This window comes from Bos javanicus, chromosome X (assembly GCF_032452875.1).
Source record: "Bos javanicus breed banteng chromosome X, ARS-OSU_banteng_1.0, whole genome shotgun sequence".
Classification (NCBI taxonomy): domain Eukaryota; kingdom Metazoa; phylum Chordata; class Mammalia; order Artiodactyla; family Bovidae; genus Bos; species Bos javanicus.
The window spans coordinates 133,585,263-133,607,328 of record NC_083897.1 but is presented as its reverse complement, the minus strand read 5'-3'; the positions used below and the strand labels follow the sequence as shown (position 1 = coordinate 133,607,328).

At 42.3% G+C, this 22,066-nt stretch overlaps 2 protein-coding genes across 3 annotated transcripts in view; one reads left to right on the top strand and one right to left on the bottom strand.

Annotated features, from left to right (window-relative positions):
• The window catches only part of CTPS2 (CTP synthase 2), a 113,332-nt gene extending 109,921 nt beyond the window's left edge, over positions 1 to 3,411 (bottom strand). The window contains exon 1 of the mRNA XM_061408071.1: positions 3,303 to 3,411. The gene's annotated coding sequence lies outside the window, so the exon portion shown is untranslated. The remainder of the gene's footprint in view (positions 1 to 3,302) is intronic.
• Positions 3,412 to 3,505: 94 nt separating this feature from the next.
• Positions 3,506 to 19,509, top strand: SYAP1 (synapse associated protein 1). 2 transcript variants are annotated; one of them, XM_061408077.1, is made up of 9 exons: positions 3,506 to 3,883; positions 8,575 to 8,693; positions 9,519 to 9,585; positions 11,064 to 11,137; positions 12,696 to 12,835; positions 15,124 to 15,272; positions 16,753 to 16,811; positions 17,229 to 17,376; positions 18,548 to 19,509. In XM_061408077.1, the coding sequence occupies exons 1-9, from the start codon at positions 3,691 to 3,693 to the stop codon at positions 18,673 to 18,675; spliced, it is 1,077 nt and encodes a 358-aa protein (XP_061264061.1). In that variant the 5' UTR covers positions 3,506 to 3,690; the 3' UTR covers positions 18,676 to 19,509. The 2 variants fall into 2 exon arrangements, with proteins under 2 accessions (XP_061264061.1, XP_061264060.1); XM_061408076.1 differs by having other exon boundaries at positions 3,529 to 3,883; positions 17,208 to 17,376.
• The last annotated feature ends 2,557 nt before the right edge of the window (positions 19,510 to 22,066 follow it).

Below are 22,066 nucleotides of genomic sequence, written 5' to 3'. Positions count from 1 at the left end.
GACCCAGCACAAAGGATGCTTGTGAAACAGGTTCACATCGATGATAATACTTAATACTTCATGCCACATATGTAAGGCTTCCTTCTACATTTCAGTATTTCATTTCCTTTTTACAACCAGGACAGTTATTAAGATCCCCTTTTTTATACTGCAGAATCTGAGGCTTAGAGATGTGAAATGCCCTGACCAAAAAGTCTGTCCCCAAAGCCAGACTCTTCATCACAGGATATAAGGCCTCATCTTAATTCTATTAATCTACGAGGCAAACAGATGATGGATACTCTGTGAATACAAAGGGATTATTATAACTACAGTATCATTAATCCAAAATGGGAAAAGATTTGAGGAGAAAAACAAATTTGATAACACAAGTAAGACTGACTGACTTGTGTGGGATCAGAGTATGTCTTCCCTCACCAGGTGCTTATATAGCATTGGGGATAAAAAAATTTTTTTTAATGAGAAAAGGAATTCCGTGGCAGTTCAGTGGTTAAGACTCCACACTTCCACTGCAGGGGACACAGGCTCAATCCATGGTCAACTAAGATCCCACCAGCCACATGGCAAAAAAAAAGAAAATCTGTTATTAAGTTGACTGCTCATGTTCTTTTATAATCTTTTATTTTGAAGAATTCTACCCTTCAGGACAATTGTAACAGGATGTCTGGCATTTGCTTCAAATTAATACAGGATAGGGGGAAACAGATGGGGATACAGATGATACAAACCTCGCCAGGGATTGATAACTGTTGAAGCTCAACTTTTAGGTTGGTTTTCTATATATTTAATTTTCCACAATAATATGTAAACTCCAACTCTTTTAAACACATACACACAATAAAATTAGCACAATTTAAAAATTAATGATCCATATGTTCATCACACATGAATGGGTAAATAAAATGTGGAGTATACACACAATGGAATACTATCCAGCCTTTTTCAAGATAGCTTTTTTCATTATATTCAATGATTTTAATATTTAGATTTCACTTATAAGTGATGACATACAGTATTTGTCTTTCCACATCTGGTTTATTTCAGTAAGCACAGTATCCTCCAGGTCCATCCATGTTGCTCAGATAGCAAAATTCTGTTCTTTTTTATGGCTGAGTAGTATTCTGGTGTGTAGGTGTGTATACAAACCACATCTTTATTCATTGATATGTTGATGGACACAGGTTGCTGCCATACCCTGGCAATTGTAAACAATACTGCCATGAACATTAGGGTGCATGCAGGATCACATGGTAGTTCTCTTTTTAGTTTTTTGAGGAACCTCCATACTGTTTTCCACAATGGCTTCACCAATTTACATTCCCAACAACAGTGTACAAGCATTCCCTTTTCTCCACATCCTCACCAACATGTTATTTGTGTCATTTTGATGATAGCCATTCTGACACGTGTGCGTTGATATCTCATTGTGATTTTGATTTACATTTCTCTGATAATTAGAGACGTTGAGTATCTTTTCATGTGCCTGTTGGCCATCTGTATGTCTTCTTTGGAAAAATGTCTATTCAAGTCTTATGCCTATTTTTTAATCAGGTTGTGTGTTTGTTTTTGATATTGAGTTGTATAAGCTGTTTTTGTATTTTGGATATTAACCCCTTATCAGTCATGTCCCTTGCAAATATATTCTCCCATTCAGTAGATTGTCTTTTCATTTTGTGGATGGTTTTCTTTGCTGTACAAAAGCTTTTAAGTTTAATTAGGTCCCATTTGTTTATTTTGGCTTTTGTTTTCTTTGCCTTAGAAGACAGGTCAAAAAAAAATATTGCTACAATTTATATCAAGGAGTATTCAAAGTAGCCTTTTAAGCCAGAATATTAAGGAAGTTCTAACACATGCTACAACATGGATGAACCTCAGGGACATTTGCTCAATGAAATGAACCAGTCACAAAGACAGTTGTGGTATAATTCCACTTATGTGAAGTTCCTGGAGTAATCAAAAATCAGAGACAGAAAGTAGCTTTGTTGCCAGGGTCTAGGGGAAAGGGAGATAGGGTTGTTGTTTAGTGGGTGAAGAATTTCAGTTTTGCAACTGAAAGAATTGTGCAGACTGGTTCCTTAACAATGTGTATGTAGTTAATACTATTTAATTGTACACTTAAAAACTGGTTACAGTGGTAAATTTTATGTTTATCTACCACAATTAGGGTCTTCCCTGGTGATTCAGTGGTAAAGCATCTGCCTGCCAATGCAGGGAACGTGGGTTTGATCCCTGGGTCAATAAGATCCCCTGGAGAAGGAAGTGGCAACCCACTCCATTTTTCTTGCCTGGGAAATGCATGGACAAAGGAGCCTGGCGGGCTATAGTCCATGGGGTTGCAAAACAGCTGGACATGACTTAGTGACTAAAAGAACAACCACAATAAGAATTTTTTAAATTTAGTTTCTTAATCTCATAAACTAAGCAGTGCCCAAATTTCCAATTCTTACAACGTCAAAAAGTTTTCCCCATTGTATCTGAGGATCTAAATAAAATCCACAAGTTGCCATGGGTCCTCTCTTAAGCCATGCTTAATCTACAGAGTCCCCTTTCCCCTTTCCTTACAATTTATTTGAAAAAACGAGGTCGTCTGCCTGTGGTTTCTCACAGCCTAGATTCTGCTCCTTATATCCTGACGTGTGTCCTATAATAGTTTCCTCCATCCTGAGCTAGGTTTGATGTGGACTCAGGAAGAGCTTAGGGCTTCCCTGATATTTCAGTTGGTAGAATCCGCCTGCAATGAATGAGATCCAAGTTCTATTCCTGGGTCGGGAAGATCCATCCCAGTATACTTGGGCTCCCCTTGTGGCTCAGCTGGTAAAGAATCCGCCTGCAATGCGGGAGACCTGGGTTTGATCCCCAGGGAGAAGGGAAAGGTTACCTATCCCAGTATTCTGGCCTGGAGAATTCCATGGACTATACAGTCCATGGGGTCGCAAAGAGTCGGACACGACTACACGACTTTCACTCACTCACTCAGGAAGAGCTTAAAGATATCCATTTTCAGGGGACCAGCCCAGCTGAACCTGAAAAGGCGAGGTTAAGTCACCAGCCAAGCTGCTCTGCGTGACAAAGACGCTGTTTACTACCCTACATCTGCTGCTGCTGCTACTGCTAAGTCGCTTCAGTCGTGTCCGACTCTGTGCGACCCCATAGACGGCAGCCCACCAGGCCCCGCCGTCCCTCTCCAGGCAAGAACACTGGAGTGGGTTGCCATTTCCTCCTCCAATGCATGAAAGTGAAAAGTGAAAGTGAAGTCGCTCAGTCGTGTCCGACTCTTAGCGACCCCATGGACTGCAACCTACCAGGCTCCTCCATCCATGGGATTTTCCAGGCAAGAGTACTGGAGTGGGTTGCCATTGCCTTCTCCGAGACTACCCTACATCAGGAACCTACAAAATCCCGGGGGCGGAGGAAAAGGGGCGGGGTTGGGCGACGTGGGGAAAACCCTTTGTCCGGTTTCCACGCGCGTCATCGAGTTACGAAACAAGGGGAGGGCGGGGCCTTTGTCCGGAAGTGACGCCAGCGCGGCTGTGGCGGAGTTGCCGTGTAGGCGGGGCGACGGACGGAGCCGCGGCTCCGGGTCGCCCTTCCTGTTATCTTCCTGGGAGTTACTTCTTGTGGAATTGAGAGTAGGCGGCACCCTCAAGGGTCTCCCGTGACCCGGACCGCGGTGGCGGCCCCGCTGACGGGATGTTCCGGAGTTTGAGCAGCTGGTTTGGCTTGGAGCAGCCGGCGGCGGGTGGCCGGCAGTCCCAGGGAGACGGACAGCCCAGGGGACACGCTCCACCCGATCAGCGCTCCGAGGCGGTGGCGGAGTCAGTGGAGGGGGAGCCACAGCTAGCCGGGAACCAGGAGCTCCTTCATCAGGCCAAGGGCCTCGGCAGTGAGTCTCCCCTGGGACCACAGGGTTTCGGAGAGCTCCCGCATCCCTCCTGCCGCCCCTGGGTGTGGACCATCAATGATCGGGAGTGCGGGGTGGGGAGAGGAAGGTGTCTCTGTCGATCGGTCGATCCTCACAGGACCGGAGAGGTTGGTGAGGATCTGGGCAAGACCGAAGCCTCATCTAGTAGTCAAACCCTGTGCCTGAAGTCCCTAGTGGCTAGTGACATGTCACTCTTTGCAGAGTGTGTCAACACTGAGCAGAGGTGCAATAAAGCAGTGGGGCCCGACATCTTTATGTTTGACGGGGAATCTTTTTTATTGAACTCGCCAACTTTCACCTCCACGGCCTCTCAGCTAGAGAGGACAGGGGACGTTGAGGAGCTTTTTGCCCTTAAATGAGAATGTGTCGTCCCAGTTAAACTGAGGAAGAGTTACTAAAGGCCTGTGACAAGTAGGCCTTTTAGGTGCAGCTGGACATTTTTCCTTAAGGTGGAAAAGTAATTGCCAACTATTGTCTGTGTTCCAAGTTTCAGCACTAGATGTTTTGTGAACGATGTCTCATCTGTTAAAACACCCCAGTGAGCTGGGAGAAGGAGCTCAGAGTTAGTGGCCCAAAGTTAGGCTGATATGTAAATGGTAGAAGTGAAATTTGAATCTGGGACTGTATAATTTCAAAATCCACGCTCTTTCCCAGCTTACAGTCTAGTTCAGGAGGAGGATATAAGTAATAAACATGCAAAATAAACACAAGCTGTAGTAATTTTGCTCCTGAAAAGACCTTGGCAGGCTTAAATAATCAAAACGTCTTTGAGAAGGTGGCCCTAAAACAGACAACACGACAAGTGAGAGATGTGAAATTTAACAAACAGTTTTAAAGGATTTAGTTCAAGATACTGAAAGGCAAGAGTATAGGGCAGGCTGGAGCCTGAGAGTGGAGAGAAACATATTTGAATAGGAAAGGCTCTAACGTTCAAAAAGTTTACTGTGGGGTGGAGAGGCAGGGAGAACAGGCATCATCTCACATCATGGCTGTACACAATATCAGCCCCAAGCCTCTAAACAGTGCACAAGAAAAATAAAACTAAGTGCTGTGCAATGAAATCACTTAAGAGGAAACAACTATTTCCTCTGTGGAAAATTGGGGAAGAAATGAGCTTGGAATATTTGAGAGATGTGACAAGATGAATTTGACTAGAGCAGAGAGGCTGTGTTAGTAGCTGGGATAAATAAAAGTGGGACCACATTAGGAAAGGCTGTGTGTGTTTGTTTCCTTGATTTAGTAGAACATAGAAAACCATTTTCGTTTATCTTCAGAAGAGTATCAAAAGTGACTTCTTAAAACTCAGGGCTTTATTGAAGCTTCATGTTTATATTTAGTAATAAAGACTTCCGAATATTTTTAGTAAGTATGTTTTCAATATGAAAACTTTGAAACTAAAAACTGCCATCTCTTTCTTTCCTCACCAGATTTTCTTTAGGTTTAGGAGGCTAAGGTTAGATGAAGGACTTTCCTGCCCACACACACATTGTGAATGCAAAGTTTCCAAATAAATTAGAGCTCATTTGGCTCTGAAGTTTATTCATTTATTTTTTGGCCAAGCGATGCGGCATTGTGGGATCTTACTTCCCTGACCTAGGATAGACCACTGCAGGGGTCTTAACCACTGGACCACCAGGGAAGTCATTTGATTTTAAAAAGATGTAAAGGTCCTAGTTTGTACACAACCCCTCAAAAAGATGAGAAACAATCAAATATTTTTTATTTTACATAGTGATCCTAAGAGGTATATTCTTTTAAAAAACCCATCTTTGTTTTGAAAACTTCAAACATCTCTGTGCCTGACTCCCACTGAGTAGATTAGTTTCTTTGGAGCACCAGCTTGCCATTTAGAGGCAGGTAGCCTATGTTTGAGTTCCTTGTACTTCTTACTGCCTTTATTGTGATGTCATTTGCAAATCACAGTAAGTCGAACAAACAGGCTTTAACAGAGAGGATCAAGATCACCCCCAGGTTTCATGAGCACCCACCGAAATTGTAGTTTCTTTGGCAAGGAGGAAGAGGATAGGCTATTGGCTAGGCAACAGGGTCTTCCCCATCTTCATGGACAAATCATTTATCCTCTGTGCCTCAGCTTTCCTATCTGTAAACTGGGCTAATTATACCTACTCTTCCTGGGATGCTTGTGACATGATGAAAATGAAAATAAGATATTAGCAATCTACCCCCTCCTTCCAGAAAGTTACTGTGTCTATTCACTTGCAGACATTTTACTTAGACTATCTTTTCTTTGGTAGCTGCTTTAGTTCAGACCCCCTCCTGTGCCTAAGTCCCTGAAGTGGACATTGTACTCTCAGTTCAGTTCAGTTCAGCCACTCAGTCATGTCCGACTCTTTGCGACCCCATGAATTGCAGCACGCCAGGCCTCCCTGTCCATCACCAACTCCCGGAGTTCACCCAGACTCACATCCATCCAGTCCATGATGCCATCCAGCCATCTCATCCTCTGTCGTCCCCTTCTCCTCCTGCCCCCAATCCCTCCCAGCATCAGAGTACTCTTGTTACTTCCTGTTAACTCTTATCGGCGTCTCAATTTTTCTGTCTTTAACTTGGTGTCAGCCAGTCTCTGCACAATTCCATACTTCTCGTCTTTATGAGCATCTCTCCTGAGAATCTCTTGTCCTGTCTCCCACTGCCCCCTCCTTCTGACTTAGGAATCCAGACCTCTCAGTAATTAACTCTTGGGAGACATCCCTCCCTTTTGGAGAGCCTCTGTTTAATGAATAATCTCGCTCCTCTTGTTATCTTTCAATCTTTCTTTGTTGGTTTATTTATCAATGGACATCCTTTGAGGGCAAGAACTGTGCATTCTCGGGACTTCCCTGGCAGTCCAGTGGTTAAGACTCTGCATTTCTAATACAGGGGGTATGGGTTTCATCCCTGGTCAGGGAACAAAGATAAAAAAAGACCCAAAATGACAAATATATCAATAATTCAAAAGGTATTCCTGATAAAATCTTAGAGGGAACCCTGCTCTTTTAGAAGTTTGGATTTGTCTATCTGCAGATAATATTTTTACGAAGTAATGTGGCTGTATTCTCATTTTATCATACTACTCTGGGTAAATAAGCCCTGGGTAAATAACCAAAAGGAAATCAGGGATCTCCCCAAAGCTCAGCATTTAGTCACTCCCCATTCATGCACTCAGGAAGTACTTACTGGTCACTTTCTGGGGATACACTGAGTCAGACAGCCTCGGTCCCTGCCCCAGTGGGGCTTAGGATGGGTCTCAGTCTAGCTGAGAGGACACATCCACCACGTAACGGATATGGTGTCATGGATGTTGTTGATCTGGCAACACAGGTAGTGAGGGAACACCTCTTGGGGACACCTGTGCTGGCCAAGGAGCCGAGGTCCATTTGCTGAGAAGTGATGTGTAAGTGGAGGTTCACAGGATGTGTAGAGTTAGCTGGGTAAAGGGAGGGTGGCCGATAAAAGTGTTTCAAACCAAGAAATGACATATGTGGTGCTTCCTTGGAGATCCTGAAGAATTTCTTGTGGTCGTATGAAGGGGGAGAATGGTGAGAGAGAAAGAGACCAGGGACAAGGAGTGTCCTGAGGTATAGTCACAATGGATGTTAATACTGGGAACAGATGAACACCCCCAGACACAATGGGAAATGGCAGACTGTTTAGTGGTAAAGGAGGTGGTAAGTGGGCGAGATGTCACTTGATTTTCCATGGTACCAAGGACAGAGTGAGGATTTAATCAGGTGTGCTGGGCTCCCTGGGGTGTTCTTCTCAGGGTCTTCTCCCTGCCAGCGTTGTGAGTCAGCCCACCTGCCCTCTCAGCAGGTGCGTGTCACAGAGGAAGACCGCCCTAGATTTGGGAGCATTTTCTGTGAGATGAAATTGGAAAGCCAGTTGCCTGGGAGCATCCCCTACCACGACCTTCCTGAGGTCGCTTCCTGCAGCCCAAATTCTGTAGAATGTGAACTTCAAAATGTTATTTATCTACAAGTATGCCTTTACATCGTAGTGCAAAAAGAGCCCTGATAACAAATGTGTTTTCAGGTCTTTAGAGAAGTTAATTTTGTGTTTTCGTTTTGTCTTGTGAAGTTTGTGTGTTCCAATTTGAATTTCATTCCACATATTTGCTCATTATTATTAGTGAAGAGTATTTACATTAGGGCTTGCCAAGATTTGTATTTATTAAAAACTCCCCCAGATTTATCATGGGATGAGTTAATCTAGGGAGAGGAGGGGCTTTTTTTCTTCTTCTTTTGAACAAGAGGAAAGGAGAAAATTAAGATGGGATACTTAGGGTCTAGAAAGGAAAGAAAGTAAGAAGGAGCCTTGATCTTATTGTAAAGTGGGAGAGGAGATTACTTGCTGAGATAAATTAGAACTAGAGGCTGGAGAAGGGCGAGATAATTTTGAAACAGCTACTGGGGTGAACTGAGGAGCATGCTAATAGTCTTTGAAAGCAATGAATTAAAGGCCCAGTGTGGATGGCCTGTCCACTGAGAAAATGAAGTACTATTGGTGCTTCTCACTCCTTAAGTTTTAAGTCCCAATTAACAAGAAACGTGTCTTGTGGTTTTAGTCTTACAAGCACTATTTAAGGGAGAAATTTACAAATATAATAACCATCATACTTGAATGGAGCATAGACTCTTTTTTATTCTTTACAGACTATCTGTTTAACTTTGCAACCGCTGCTACAAAAAAAATAACTGAATCAGTTGCTGAAACAGCACAAACAATAAAGAAATCAGTAGAAGAAGGAAAGATAGATGACATCATTGATAAGGTACATTTAAATATCTTTTGGAAATATAAGTTTATGAAATTCATTAGCAGCTAATGTAATCATCCCTTTTTATGAACTTTATTAACCCAAATAGGGTATCATATTCTGATAAAAATGTTGAGATTCTTGTTTTTTCCCCTCTCCCCTCTCCTTTTTGTATAATAAGTAACTATAAGTTACCTGATTTAAATAACTTTTTTTTTTAATATATTCTAAAATACATTGATGCTTTTGGGTAATACTGAGCTTTTCATATTGTGAGTTTAATTTTCAACTATAACCATTTCAGAATACATTTATGCCTTTGAATCATTTGAGTTCATTCAGTTGAATCATTTTAAAAGTCCTGGGCCAATAGGAACAACCCTTTTAAGACTCTAGGGAGTGAATTTGTTCATTTTTTGCAATGGTAGGGTACAGGCCTAGGGAATTTCATTTCTGTTGGTAACTGTTTGAACTAAGGAGGTCATCAATTAAACTTAAGACAGCTTGTTATTTAGATATTTTCATGGTGTGTACTATTTGTTAGAATGAGATTTGACCTGTCTTTTATTGTTTTACAAAATAACATAAAAATTCTGTCTTTAAATCCTTTTATTTTTGCATTTGAAAAGATCATCTGTCAAAAAGGCAGTTGAACACTTAAGAGTTCAGAAATGTTGAAGATTCCCTCTTACTGGGGAAGGGAAGACATACCACTTTTGTGTCTTGTTATTTGAGGAAAATGAATAAGATGTCTCAAATGAACTTCACAAATCTCGAGTGTAAATCTTATCTAATAATAAGCTTTTTAAAAGTAATTTAATTCTGTGTATTTTTTAACAGACATTTATAGGAGATTTTCATAAGGAACAGAAAAAATTTGTTGAGGAGCAGAATACAAAAAAGTCAGGTATGGTATAGGTTTATACGTGACTTACTTGCCTACCAGATTTTACTGAACACTGCTTATGTGCTTGACATCCCACTAAGGCTATGAGATTACAAAAATGTCCAAGTTAGGCCCCTATCTCTCAGGCAGCACAAGGACTAGTGGGGACAAGCCTTCAGGACTTGAAGGAAATCCCTGCCCGTGGCTAGGATGTGGGTGAGGTAGCCCTTCTTGGGAGCTGGCTCTGAAGGAGGGGGAGTGGGCTTTTCTTTTTACTTTCTCACATGTCCAGCAGAGTCTCTGATGTATACCTAGCGGGCACTTAGCAAATGTTGGCTCCCTTCCTGAAAAAAAGGAAGGGCTTTCCAGGGAAGTGACAGAGGGCTGTGAAAAATCACAGGGTGTTGGAGAACTTAATCAACACATTTCTTTACTGACAAATATTCGTTTAAATGTTTGCAGTTGCAAGATCTCAAAATGCCTGCTTTTACTGTTTGGTGGTTTTTAGACACAATCTGGCAAAAGTAGTGTGAAATACTTCAGTTGGTTTGAGCAGTACCACAAATTCAGAAAGAACTAGTTAGTCCTGTGCTGAGTTCCCATCAGGCATTGTTGTCCTCAGATACCCAAAACTGGGAAGCGGCTCTTTGGGACAAGTCAACTACTGTACAGGGCAGTGTAACCTGGTAGTTCGTGGGAAGCAGTAAAGTTGACCCTGGCTCAGGGCTAGTTGGTGCCTCTGAGATGGGAACTGTGGATGGATTGGGAGTGAAAGGTTTGGAGGCAGGTTCACTTTTATTTTTCCGTTCCATTCAGTATGCATTTCCTAAGAATTAGGAATATTCTTTTATATAATCACCAGTGGTACAGTTACCAGCTTTAGGCAATTTAACATTGACATAATATTCACAGTCTAATTTTGTCACTTGACCCAGTAACATCCTTTATACACTTTCCCCTCTCAGTACAGCATCGTCTTGGATACAGTACTGCACTTTTTGTTGTGCTCCTTCTTTTAAAATAGACCATTCCTCATCTGGGCTTGGTCTGATATTTCCTTATGATCAGATTCAGATTATGCACGCTTGGCCAGAAGACTGCCTACATGATGAATCCTTCTCAAGAGATCACATCTGGAGGCCTACAGTGGCCATCTCTGTCTTCTGGGTGATGTTGATTTTGGTCACCTAGTCAAGGCATTCTTCAACTTTTCCGTTGTATGATGCAAGTCCATTTTTTACCAAATGCATACGTGCATAAGATTCATACGTTAACTCTGAGGATTACAATGAGTGTTCGTATTTGGAACTTATTAGTAAATTGCTAAAATGGTTATGTGGAAACTTTCTCATTCCTTCAAGCCACAGATGGCAGTGTAACCCCCTCACCCCCCTTTTTTAATTGTAGTGTAGTTGCTTTACAATGTTGTGTTAGTTTCTGGTGTCACAACGTAACCCTTGTAACCTGTTTTTCCTTCTTTGCCATTAAAAACCTTTTAGAAGTAGCAGTGCCACCATGGGTTGATAGTAATGATGAAGAAACAATTCAACAACAAATCTTGGCCCTGTCAGCTGTAAGTATCTTGTGATACCCTGTACTGAAATACTTTTCCTATCATGACGTCACCCTTAGCAGAATGTTTTTCTTCTATACAATTTTTTAAATATTTTGAGATGTTAGGAATGTACACCTCAACTTTCACTATTTTTTCAATGTTTTTAAATTTGCTTTTCTAGTCTATTTCACAAAATAATTCTTGCAGCCTTAAAAGGATTTTTTTTGTTATTAAGACAATCTTTTTTTTTAAGACAATCTTTTGAGATGTGCTATTAAGAAGTTTCTAGATAGCATTCTAATTCTTCCAAATGAAATGATCATATTCTAAATTTGCTCTTTAACTACTGTATATATCTCTCTGAAACTGAAATTGAAAGAAATAAAACTCCATATGCTGCCCCAAAATATTAGTGTGTTACCACCTAAGAATCATGTAGCACCTGACAGTTTCAGGAAGTACTTTCTCACACATTATCTCTTTTGAGCCTCCTGGTTTGTCTGTGAGGTAGGTAGGGGCTTTTATCACCACTGTGCAGGTATGGAGACCAATACTCTCAAATGGGACCCTCACTCCTTATCTTTGTCTCTCCTGGGCTATGAACTCTCAGCAGAGGCTGGCTTTGAGCTTTGTCCTCAGCACCCAGCATAAGGCTTTCACTATATGGGTGATTTTCAAGCTTTATTTTTAACCTACTTTTTTTTTTTAGCCAAAGTCATAAAGGGAACCTTGGTCTAGAAAACAAATATAGAGCTGGGCTTTCCCTCCCCTTCCACTCCCCCAGGGCATTTAGGATTTTTTTTTTTCTTCCCATTAGTAAATCCCTAAAGGCCTGAGGATCCAATTCCAAGCTCACTGTGGACACCATGTATTTTGATGACCACCTTACAGTCAAACTTGACATTGACATCACACATCTGCATGCTTCTCCCCAGAAGGGGGAGACTTGAAGTGTTGGGTGGGGGCCCTGGCCCTAGCACGTGCTCAGCCAAGGTTCCCCAAGTGAACCAACAACAAGCCTTTCCCTGCCTGGCACTCTCTGTGGAGAAGCTGCACTGTGACTGTCTCAGCCACCATTGCATTCTCATGCCCTCAGTGCAGGGACTGACCTTCAGAGCGTAACAGAGATTTCAGGCAGAGCGTGGGCTCGCACGTTCCATCAGAAGGTATGAGACCAAAGTGTGGTTTGTGCACACTTGAGAAATGACTTGGGTCATGGGTTTTACTTCTCCGATAAGACCACCATGGTTAGCTGACTCCAACTTTGGGTTCTTTTACATTAGTTTTCACATACCAAAACAGAAGTCTTTTTCTATGGTTTCAAATTATGTAATTTCATAAAGTTCATGGTTGAATTTCCTGACCTCCCATGACGCTCTCTCCAGTTAAAACTATTAAAGAATATATGAAAGGATTGATCATTCTCCACTCTCTCTAAGGCAGACAAGTTAATGACAGCTCATTGCACTTGGTGGCTGAAGCATTTAGGGAATTTAATGTGTCATATCATTGATGCGTTGTTACCTATTCATTGCAGTCTATGGTTTCCCCCATGTTTTTCCTCTTTTTATCCAAGGACAAGAGGAACTTCCTTCGTGACCCTCCAGCCGGGGTGCAGTTTAACTTTGACTTTGATCAGATGTATCCCGTCGCACTGGTCATGCTCCAAGAGGATGAGCTCCTGAGCAGGATGAGATTTGACCTTGTTCCTAAACTGTAAGCATTGGGTTCTCGAGCCGGATGGGAAAGAGGCATGGGCTGGGGGCCAGGATGTTCTCAGACATTCTTCATGAAAACGGGCTCTACGGCCCTTCAGTAGTACCCACCCACCCCCACCCCCCACACACAGGGTGCCATAGAATCAAAACTCAGGGTGGACTTTTGGGGAATTTTGGAGTACAGATGAGATGTGCTCTTTTATCCCCAGTTAGATGGTAGAAAGAATTTTCCTATGAAAGACACATGTGCACCTGCACCCTCCTGAATAAAACCAAGATCCCCAAGGTGCATGAGAACATGGCGCTGCCTTTTGTCCACTCGGGCTCCTCTCTGTGGCAGTGGCCTTTCTCTTCCCATCCAAGGCTTCTCCCCTCCGCAAATTCCTGCTTGTCCCTTAAGCTCCAGCACAGGTATCATGTCTTCTGTGGCGTGGCGATCAACAGAGGCCCCCTCCCTTCTCCTCTGCCACCGTGAGTTCTCTCACCTTTTCTACCTTCTTTTGAATCTGCCCCACTTTTAACATCAGTGGTCTTTGGTGTTCGCTGAGTGTTCCTGTTTTATGCCTCTCTCTTCTTGTGTGATGGGGTTATCTTCCTGTTCTCTGAGGACATGAAGTCTGGCTTTCTTAAGATACCCTTCTCACTCTGCCTTCTCTGCGTCTTGACTTTGGGTTCTGTGTTCATGCTGGAGGCTTCTCTTACCCATTCTTTGGGGCTGTGTGCTCCCCTGGGCCATTGAGGCGGGGCAGCTCAGTAGCCATGAGCAGACTCCTCAGCCTGGGCTGGCTATAGACGGAACAGCGGGTTGAGCCTGAGCCCCACGGCTTCAGTACAGCCAGGAGCCCCTGTTCTCAGCTGCGCCAGCTGTCCCTGAGTGCAGGGACTGTGACTCTTGGTCTCTGCCACTTGATGAAGGTGGTGTCTGCCAGCCTTCCTGACTATAAAGTTACTCCTTCCCTCTTTGAAATTAATAACTATTTTCTCGGGAGGCACTTTGAAACTCTGTAAATATGTCATGTTTCCTCAAATTTTCCATGTATTCATATATTTATGTATATCTGTATGGACTCAAGGTCCTGTTTTATGCAATGGTTATAATCCATTGCTATCATTATTTGTTTTGATGCTCAAACCATCACCTATTTGCCAGTGGAAGCCCATTCAAGCTGGCTTCTATGTCTTTTTAACTCATCTTGTTCATTCATTGAGTCCTTCCTTTCTAGCATGAGATAGTCCTCCAGGCTCACCTTGTACTTCCCCTGCTATAACCCTGGAATTGGCCATTTGTCCCAGGGGTTCTGGTTCCTTTTAGGAAAGTGGTGTGCATTAGGCATGCTCTTTATTATTGGGATGTCACTACTCCTTGGCCCACTCAGTGGAAGAGCTAATGTGCTCATATATACACAGACGCACTTGTTTGCATCTCTACTGAATAAAAACCATATGGTCACAGTGATACTTCACAGCAAGGATCATTCTAGAATTTTCCCTCTTCATGATTGTAACTCCCTTTTCTGATGGTAAGAAACCCAGTTTCCACTATCTTTAGTATTTTTATTTAAGCAGTCAATCCCCTTGTGAGTGACCAATCTTCCTTTATCACCACCACCACCTCCCCAGCTTAGATGCCCTCCTGTCCCTGTTCAGGCTGTCACTCACTATTCCAGGCCACCACCACGTGGGTACTCACCTTGCTCTTCTTGGGTGCCGACACCTCACCCCAGGTGGCGAGTGTGCAGCCAGGTTTGAGACTTCACTGAGAGTTCTCAGGTTACTTCAGTCTTTTTATCAGTCATCTGCTGCTTCATTACTGTCGCTGATTGCTAGTTATATGCAAGCTGCCAAACATGTCCTCTCATAAGGAACAACACCCACAATCCTTTATTCTCACTGCTTGAAAGCATTTAATCCTTTGGTAAACAGCAGATAATTGGTGGGGACCTGCTCTACTTCCAGTCTCCCAGGCTGCTCATGGTGCTTTGACAGCAGTCCCCCACTTCCCTCTGCTGAGGGCAGTGTCAATATCTTTAAAATACCAAGAAACACTGAGTATTCATTGGTGCATTATAAACTTTGCTACTGTGGAGAAGATAGTTTATCCTACTACTCCGCTTTCAATTCGAAAGGAAGTGAGAATTTCCTTTGAGCCTCATTCCGATTCAAAACTGTCTGTAAAAACCACCTATTCCAATGTCCACTGCAACAGATAAGCGTCCACTGCAACAGATAAGCCCTGCACACATGTATGCATGCATTCTCAAGTGTGTTGTTGTTTGTCTTTGAAAGTGTGAAGGAAGACGTGTTTTGGAGGAACTACTTCTACCGTGTCTCCCTAATTAAGCAGTCGGCCCAGCTCACAGCCCTGGCAGCCCAGCAGCAGGCTGCTGGGAAGGAGGAGAAGAACCACGGCAGACAGAATGAGTTGCCGCTGACAGGTATATTCAAGAAGGCTTCGCTCTGCAGGGCAAATGTCACAAGCATTCCTTTAAAAATACTCAGATTCTCATGGTCCTGTCATTGTGCACATGCCAGAAATATCATCGTTATCTTAGGGAAAATACTTTTCCTTCCAGAGAAGATATTCATTCTTCTCTTGTTGCCCTCTCCCTGACCCTGCCAACTTGTCTTCCTTCCGTTTTCATTTACTTTGCTTTTTCTCATTCTTCAGGTTTTTTATTTCTTCCTTTTTATTTCTCCCTCCATCACCAGTCATCTTCCCATCTCTCTCCTTGCCCTTCTCATGCTTTCTGTTCTCCGCTGACTCAGTTCCCTACTTTCCTTTGGTTCTGTCTTCCATTCAGCCTGCTCATGTCCCCAGTTCTTGGTCTGTAGAGCTGAACTCAGCCAGCCAGCCTGGAACCAGACCCCAGTCAGTGACACATGTGACTCTTCCTTACTGTGACAGTTTTACCCTGGTTGTTGGGGAAAGTGGTTTATAATATCAGCAATGATTTCAAAAGTGGTCCCCAACCTTTTTGGCACCAGGGACCAGTTTTGTGGAAGACAATTTTTCTCCAGGACCGGAGAGGGGATGGGATGGTTTCAGGATGTTTCAAGCGCATTACATTTCTTGTGCACTTTATTTCTAATCTGATGCTGCTGCTGCTCTGATAGAAGGTGCCAGTCCATGGGCCAGAGGTTGGGGACCCCTGATTTAATACCTGTAATAATTATTAAGATATGTATCTTGTGTCCTATTTTTAATGTTTAATGAACACCTGCTTTGTATAGGTACCTGTTACAACTGGAAACTTATCCATACATGGAATTTTAAATGATTATATAAAACAGTGCTTCCTAAGGCACCGGTTGTATAGACCACTAGGAAGGCACCTGACAACTGCATTTAGGGTCAGGAAACGTAACGAAGTTGCTCTCACAAGAACATTTGTTGCTTTGCATGTAGATGTTAATATGAATCCCAGTTGTCTCTCATACTTAGTATTTCTTCTTTATTAATTTTATTGGAAAATGCCATTTTGCCCAAAACTGCATGTGTATCAAAATGGGCTTAACAGGAGAGCTGCTGTGACTGAACATTACATTTTATTGATACTTTGTGCTTTCTAGCATTTGTGACAAAGGAAAACTTAATTCTCATTATCTTAAAAGAAAGAGCAGAATTATTCTTCAGTGCATTTTGCTAATAATCAAAATTTGTTTCCTGCTGGAAACCTTACATAAGGGGTATTAGAATATGATGATATATACTAAACATATCCCCAAAAGAAAGAGGTTGAGATGGTTTCATCTGGGTAGTTCCTATGATAATTACAGAAAAACAGAAAGCATAACATTAAAAACTCATTTCTGAAAATTACTTAGTATCACCATACTCATGAATAATTTAGTTGTTATCAAATGTATTCAGAATTAAATCAAACAATTCTTGACTCTCTTCTTCTCACTTCTTAGAGGCAGTACGGCCCAAAACACCACCTGTCGTAATCAAATCTCAGCTTAAAACTCAAGAGGTAATACAGTCTTACATTTTACCCAGTAGTTAATGTCTAGAAATGAAGTAACTCTGTCAACTAGCTCAGATACCATTTCAAAACTGCTTATGCATACGGGTCTTATCTGTTCTGAAGAAGAGGGATCCGGTACTTGAAGGGTTAAAGACCTACAGCTGAGACCTGAGGCGATCCTTGGGGACTAGACAGAATGACTGGAGTGATCCAAACTGTGAGTGAGTGGAGAGACTCAGGTGGTCATTCCTGTGGTCAGCAAGCCAGTGTGCAGGTTAGGAGTTGGAGCACAGCGACCATCCGACTAGCGGAGGAGGGGAATGAAAGTGAGGCTGCAGTAAGTCGTTAGATGACTATAAACTCGAGCTCTAATCTCTATGTCACTTCAAAAACTGTTTTCAGGGCTCATGTATTGCCTTTCAGGACGAAGAGGAGATTTCTACCAGCCCATGTGTTTCTGAGTTTGTCAGTGATGCCTTCGATTCCTGTAACTTAGATCAGGAGGATCTGAGGAAGGAAATGGAGCAGCTGGTGCTGGACAAAAAAGAGGAGGGGACAGTCGCACTGGAAGGTACAAAGCCAACAACAACACTGTTCTCATCCCCAGTGCCGAAGTTGACCTTAGAAAATTTTGTTATTTTGGAGCAGATATACAAAACTAGGCTGTAACTTTTGCATCAAAACTGCTCTGTGTTCCACACTAGAAGGTGGATTCTGGTACACATGACCAGACTTCCCATTCCTCTGCCCTAAGCACAGAAGCGTAAAAAGGAGAAACTGAGACCACAGAGGTTAAGTGACTCTCCTGAGGCATCTCAGCCCCGAGGATATGTGGCCAGGAGTGGGCACCAAAGCCAGCCCTTCCTGTGGAGATGCTGCCTTCTGGCCTTCTGCTTTCAAAGCTGCATCCTGCTGGAGTTTATACTGTAGGTTTAAGACTCTTTCCAGTTGCTGTGTGCCATGAGCACATCACTTCTGGGAAGAAGCAGGCTGCCTTTTAAAAACCAAATTAATTTAAGGTGATATAGGAAAAAAGTGCAAATGATGGGGCTGCTTTCTTTGGCACATCAGGACAGGTTGGTGGCTTCTTGTTGGATGACAGACAAAGGCTTCACCATTCATGAAGCTTTCAGAGACTTACCGTCGGGGAAGACAGCTATTCCCACCGTTGTGCAGAAAGCACTGGTGATAAAGCTGGCCTCCCGGAGGTGAACCACCTGCAGCTCAGGTTCCACCTGTATGTCTGTCACTGTCACGCTCTGTGGTCTTGGACAAGTCACTTAGCCTCTAAACCTCCATTTCCCCATCTGTCAAATGTGTATAACTGTGTCTCTAGTCCACGGATTGTTCTAAGGGTTAAAGAGTGATATGCAGAGAGCACTTAGCCCTCGCCTGGCTGAGTTAGTGCTCTAGAAACATTAGCTGTTTTTGCTGCCAGTATTAATTATCAATTATCTACTTAAATAGAAAATCAGAGGCCTAGGTAAAGGAAAATAACATGCAAAATTTACTGACATCTGATACCTTTGCTTCTGCATTTAATAAATGTATCTTTCTTATCATATTTCTCTTCAGTGACAGTTAAAACCTGTTCAGTTTCTTAGCATACACAGTGCTGAACAAAGCCTGAGACAGTAAATATTTCTGTGGTTAGTACTTAACATAGGTAAGTATACTGGACTGCATTGTTCAGACCACCGTGATGAATTCAGAATCTTTTTTTTCTCATTTGTTTCTTTTAGAGGATTCTGTAGATTGGGAGAAAGAACTACAACAGGAACTTCAGGAATATGAAGTGGTGGCAGAATCAGAGAAACGAGATGAAAACTGGGATAAGGAAATAGAGGAAATGCTGAAGGAGGAAAATTAACTGTCTGTCTCCTGAAATAAAAGAATAAACTGTAACATGCTATAACTGACATTAAATTCTAGATGTTGAGACTCGCTGAATCAGAAGGCGCAAAGGAATATAACTTTATTAAATTCAAAATTCTTTGTTTTTCAAGCTGAAACTTGCCTCTTCTACTTAAAAAAACAGGACACAGGACATTTATTCTAATAATCAAAAAGGGATGTTTTAGGTAATGTTCCTTTAATATAAATCTAGTTAAAGATGTTCTTATAGTCAGTACAGACATCTTTCTGGTAGTCAGTACAGACATGTTTCAGAAACACAAAATCTTAGACTGAAGTTTTCTGTGAGGTCAAAAATATAATATATTCTTCAATTGTGGTTTTCTAAACATTTGTACTTCTTGCATTTTTGTTGATACATATATGTTAAAGTACTTAATGGATTAATAACTATCAAAATGACCAAATTGTACCAAAGAACTTGAGAGGAAGCACTTTCTGAACTATTTTCTTGCAGATATTTTCTAAAATTCCATCTGGAAGCCAAAAGATAAAATAATTATATTGATTATAATGAGTAAGCATCACACAGTTTGACACTGAGAAATACTGTGTAAAAATATTTGTTTTTCTTTGGGGCCTTTTTTAAAAAAAAATCTATGCCACATTTAATAATGGTTTCCTAAATTTCACATCATGGTTTTTGTAGAAAACAGGGTCTTTCATCCTTAAAGTATCAATGACTGTCAGAAGCCCCTTCACCTTATCGTCTCATGTTGTTTAAATCGTCTCCACATATAATACATGTTTTTGCTTTTTTGTCTTAATTAAAGGGTCAGTCTTTATAAAATTGTGTTCTCCGAGTACAACTTTTGGAACTTTATTGACCAATCCTGCCTGGATTCCACTCTACCAGCAGGACTGTTCACAGAATGTGGTTACTTGAAAAGGACAGATGGCTGAATACCAGAACACTCCACAGTGTTTGCTTCCTGAACCTTTCAGGTTTTTCAAAAAGCCTTTATTTCATAAAGGGGAGAAGAATTAACACAGTTCTTATAAGAAACATGTACTTATTTATATTCTTGATCCCATAAAAATTAGTCTATAGTCCTCTGGCAGATATAGTCAACAGGAATTAGCTGTTTAGGTTTGTAGTTTGAGATATGCTCCCACAAAGAAGCCAGACTTCCTCAGCTAGAATCACTTGGGTTGTATTCGATGAGACCACTGACACCATCATCAAGAGACTTCCACTTGTGGGTCTGCAATTGCTGATTACTCAGAGGTGGTGTCCGTCAACTTTTGAGGCAATCCTGTTGAAAGGAAAATTTTTAAGAATTTAGAGTTTGCTGTAGGGAAACAAATGTTAAATGTTTCTAAGTAGTTAAAAATCCTAGATATAAGCAGCTCAGATTATAACAGTAGTTGGCTTGTAGTATATGCACTAAAATTCGTATTGACAAATGTTGAATAAACATAAAAAAGGAAAGGTTTCAGAGAAATTTTAAAACCTGGGGCTTCCACGGTGGCTCAGTGGTAAAGAATCCACCTGCCAATGCAGGAGACAGGTTTGATCCCTGATCCGAGAAGACCCCACATGCTGCGGACCAACTAAGCCCCTGAGCCACAACTACTGAGCCCATGCCCTAGAGCCCATGCTGTGCAACAAGAGGAGCACCACAATGAGGAGTCTGCAACCAGAGAGCTGCACTTCAAGAAAGCCTGCGCAGGGCGCTCTCCAACATAAATCACAGCAAGGTCTTCTATGATCCACCTCCCAGAGTAACGGAAGTACAAACAAGGTGAACAGATGGGAACTGGCTGAACTTGAAAGCGCTTTGCACAACGAAGGAAACTAAGCAAGTGAGAGAACAGCCCTCAGAATGGGAGGAAACAGTAGCAAACAAAACAACTGACAATCTCCAAAATATACAAACAGTTCATGCAGCTCAATACCAGAAAAATGAACAACTCAATCAAACAGTGGGCAGAAGACCTAAACAGACATTTCTCCAAGGGAAGACCTACAGATGGCTAATAAACACATGAAGAGATGCTCAACATTGCTCATTATTAGAGAAATGCAACTCAAAGCCACCATGAGGTATCATCTCACACCAGTCAGAATGGCCATCATCAAAAAGTCTACTAACAATGTATGCTGGATAGGGTGTGAAGAACAGGGAACCCTCTGGCACTGTTGGAGGGAATGCAAACTGATACAACCACTATGGAGAACAGTATGGAGATTCCTTAGAAAACTAGGAATAAAACTACCATACAACCCAGGACCAGATGACATGATCTTAGTTTTCTGAGTGTTGAGCTTTAAGCCAGCTTTTTCACTCTCCTATTTCTCCCGGCAATCTTGATTCCAGCTTGTGCTTCTGCTCCCATCACTTCATGGGAAATAGATGGAGAAACAGTGGAAACAGTGTCAGACTTTATTTTTTGGGGCTCCAAAATCACTGCAGATGGTGAGTGCAGCCATGAAATTAAAAGACGCTTACTCCTTGGAAGGAAAGTTATGACCAACCTAGATAGCATATTAAAAAGCAGAGACATTACTTTACCAATAAAGGTCCGTCTAGTCAAGGCTATGGTTTTTCCAGTAGTCAACGATGGACGTGAGAGTTGGACTGTGAAGAAAGCTGAGTGCTGAAGAATTGATGCTTTTGAACTGTGGTGTTGGAGAAGACTTTTGAGAGTCCCTTTGACAGCAAGGAGATCCAACCAGTCCATCCTAAAGGAGATCAGTCCTGGGTGTTCATTGGAAGGACTGATGCTAAAGCTGAAACTCCAATACTTTGGCCATCTCATGCAAAGAGTTGACTCATTGGAAAAGACCCTTATGCTGGGAGGAATTGGGGGCAGGAGGAGAAGGGGACGACAGAGGATGAGATGGCTGGATGGCATCACCGACTCGATGGACGTGAGTTTGAATGAACTCCAGGAATTGGTGATGGACAGGGAGGCCTGGCGTGCTGCAGTTCATGGGGTTGCAAAGAGTCAGACATGACTGAGCAACTGAACTGAACTGAACTGATGGACTCTAGAAAGATGGTACCTACGATCCGATGTGCAGGGCAGCAAAGGAGCATGCACGCTAAGTACCTTCAGTCGTATCCGTCTCTGTGACCCTAGGGACTGTAGCTTACCAGGCTCCTCTGTCCATGGGATTCTCCAGGCAAGAATACTGGAGTGCATTGCCGTTCCCTCCTCCAGGGGACCTGCCTGACCCAGGGATCATACCTGTATCTCCTATGTCTCCTGCCTTGGCAGGCAGATTCTTTACCACTAGTGCCACCTGGATCCTATGTACTGGGCAGAAAACGAGACACAGAAGTAAAGAACAGACTTTTGGACTCAGTGGGAGAAGAAGAGGGTGGAATGATTTGAAAGAA

What these genes read in the sequence shown, in the direction of transcription:
- SYAP1 (XM_061408076.1), top strand. Translation starts at nt 3,691, where the DNA reads ATGTTCCGGAGTTTGAGCAGCTGGTTTGGCTTGGAGCAGCCGGCGGCG. An exon ending in GCAGAATACAAAAAAGTCAG is followed by an intron (nt 9,586 to 11,063) that starts GTATGGTATAGG and finishes AAAACCTTTTAG; the next exon opens with AAGTAGCAGTGCCACCATGG. An exon ending in TTTGACCTTGTTCCTAAACT is followed by an intron (nt 12,836 to 15,123) that starts GTAAGCATTGGG and finishes TGTCTTTGAAAG; the next exon opens with TGTGAAGGAAGACGTGTTTT.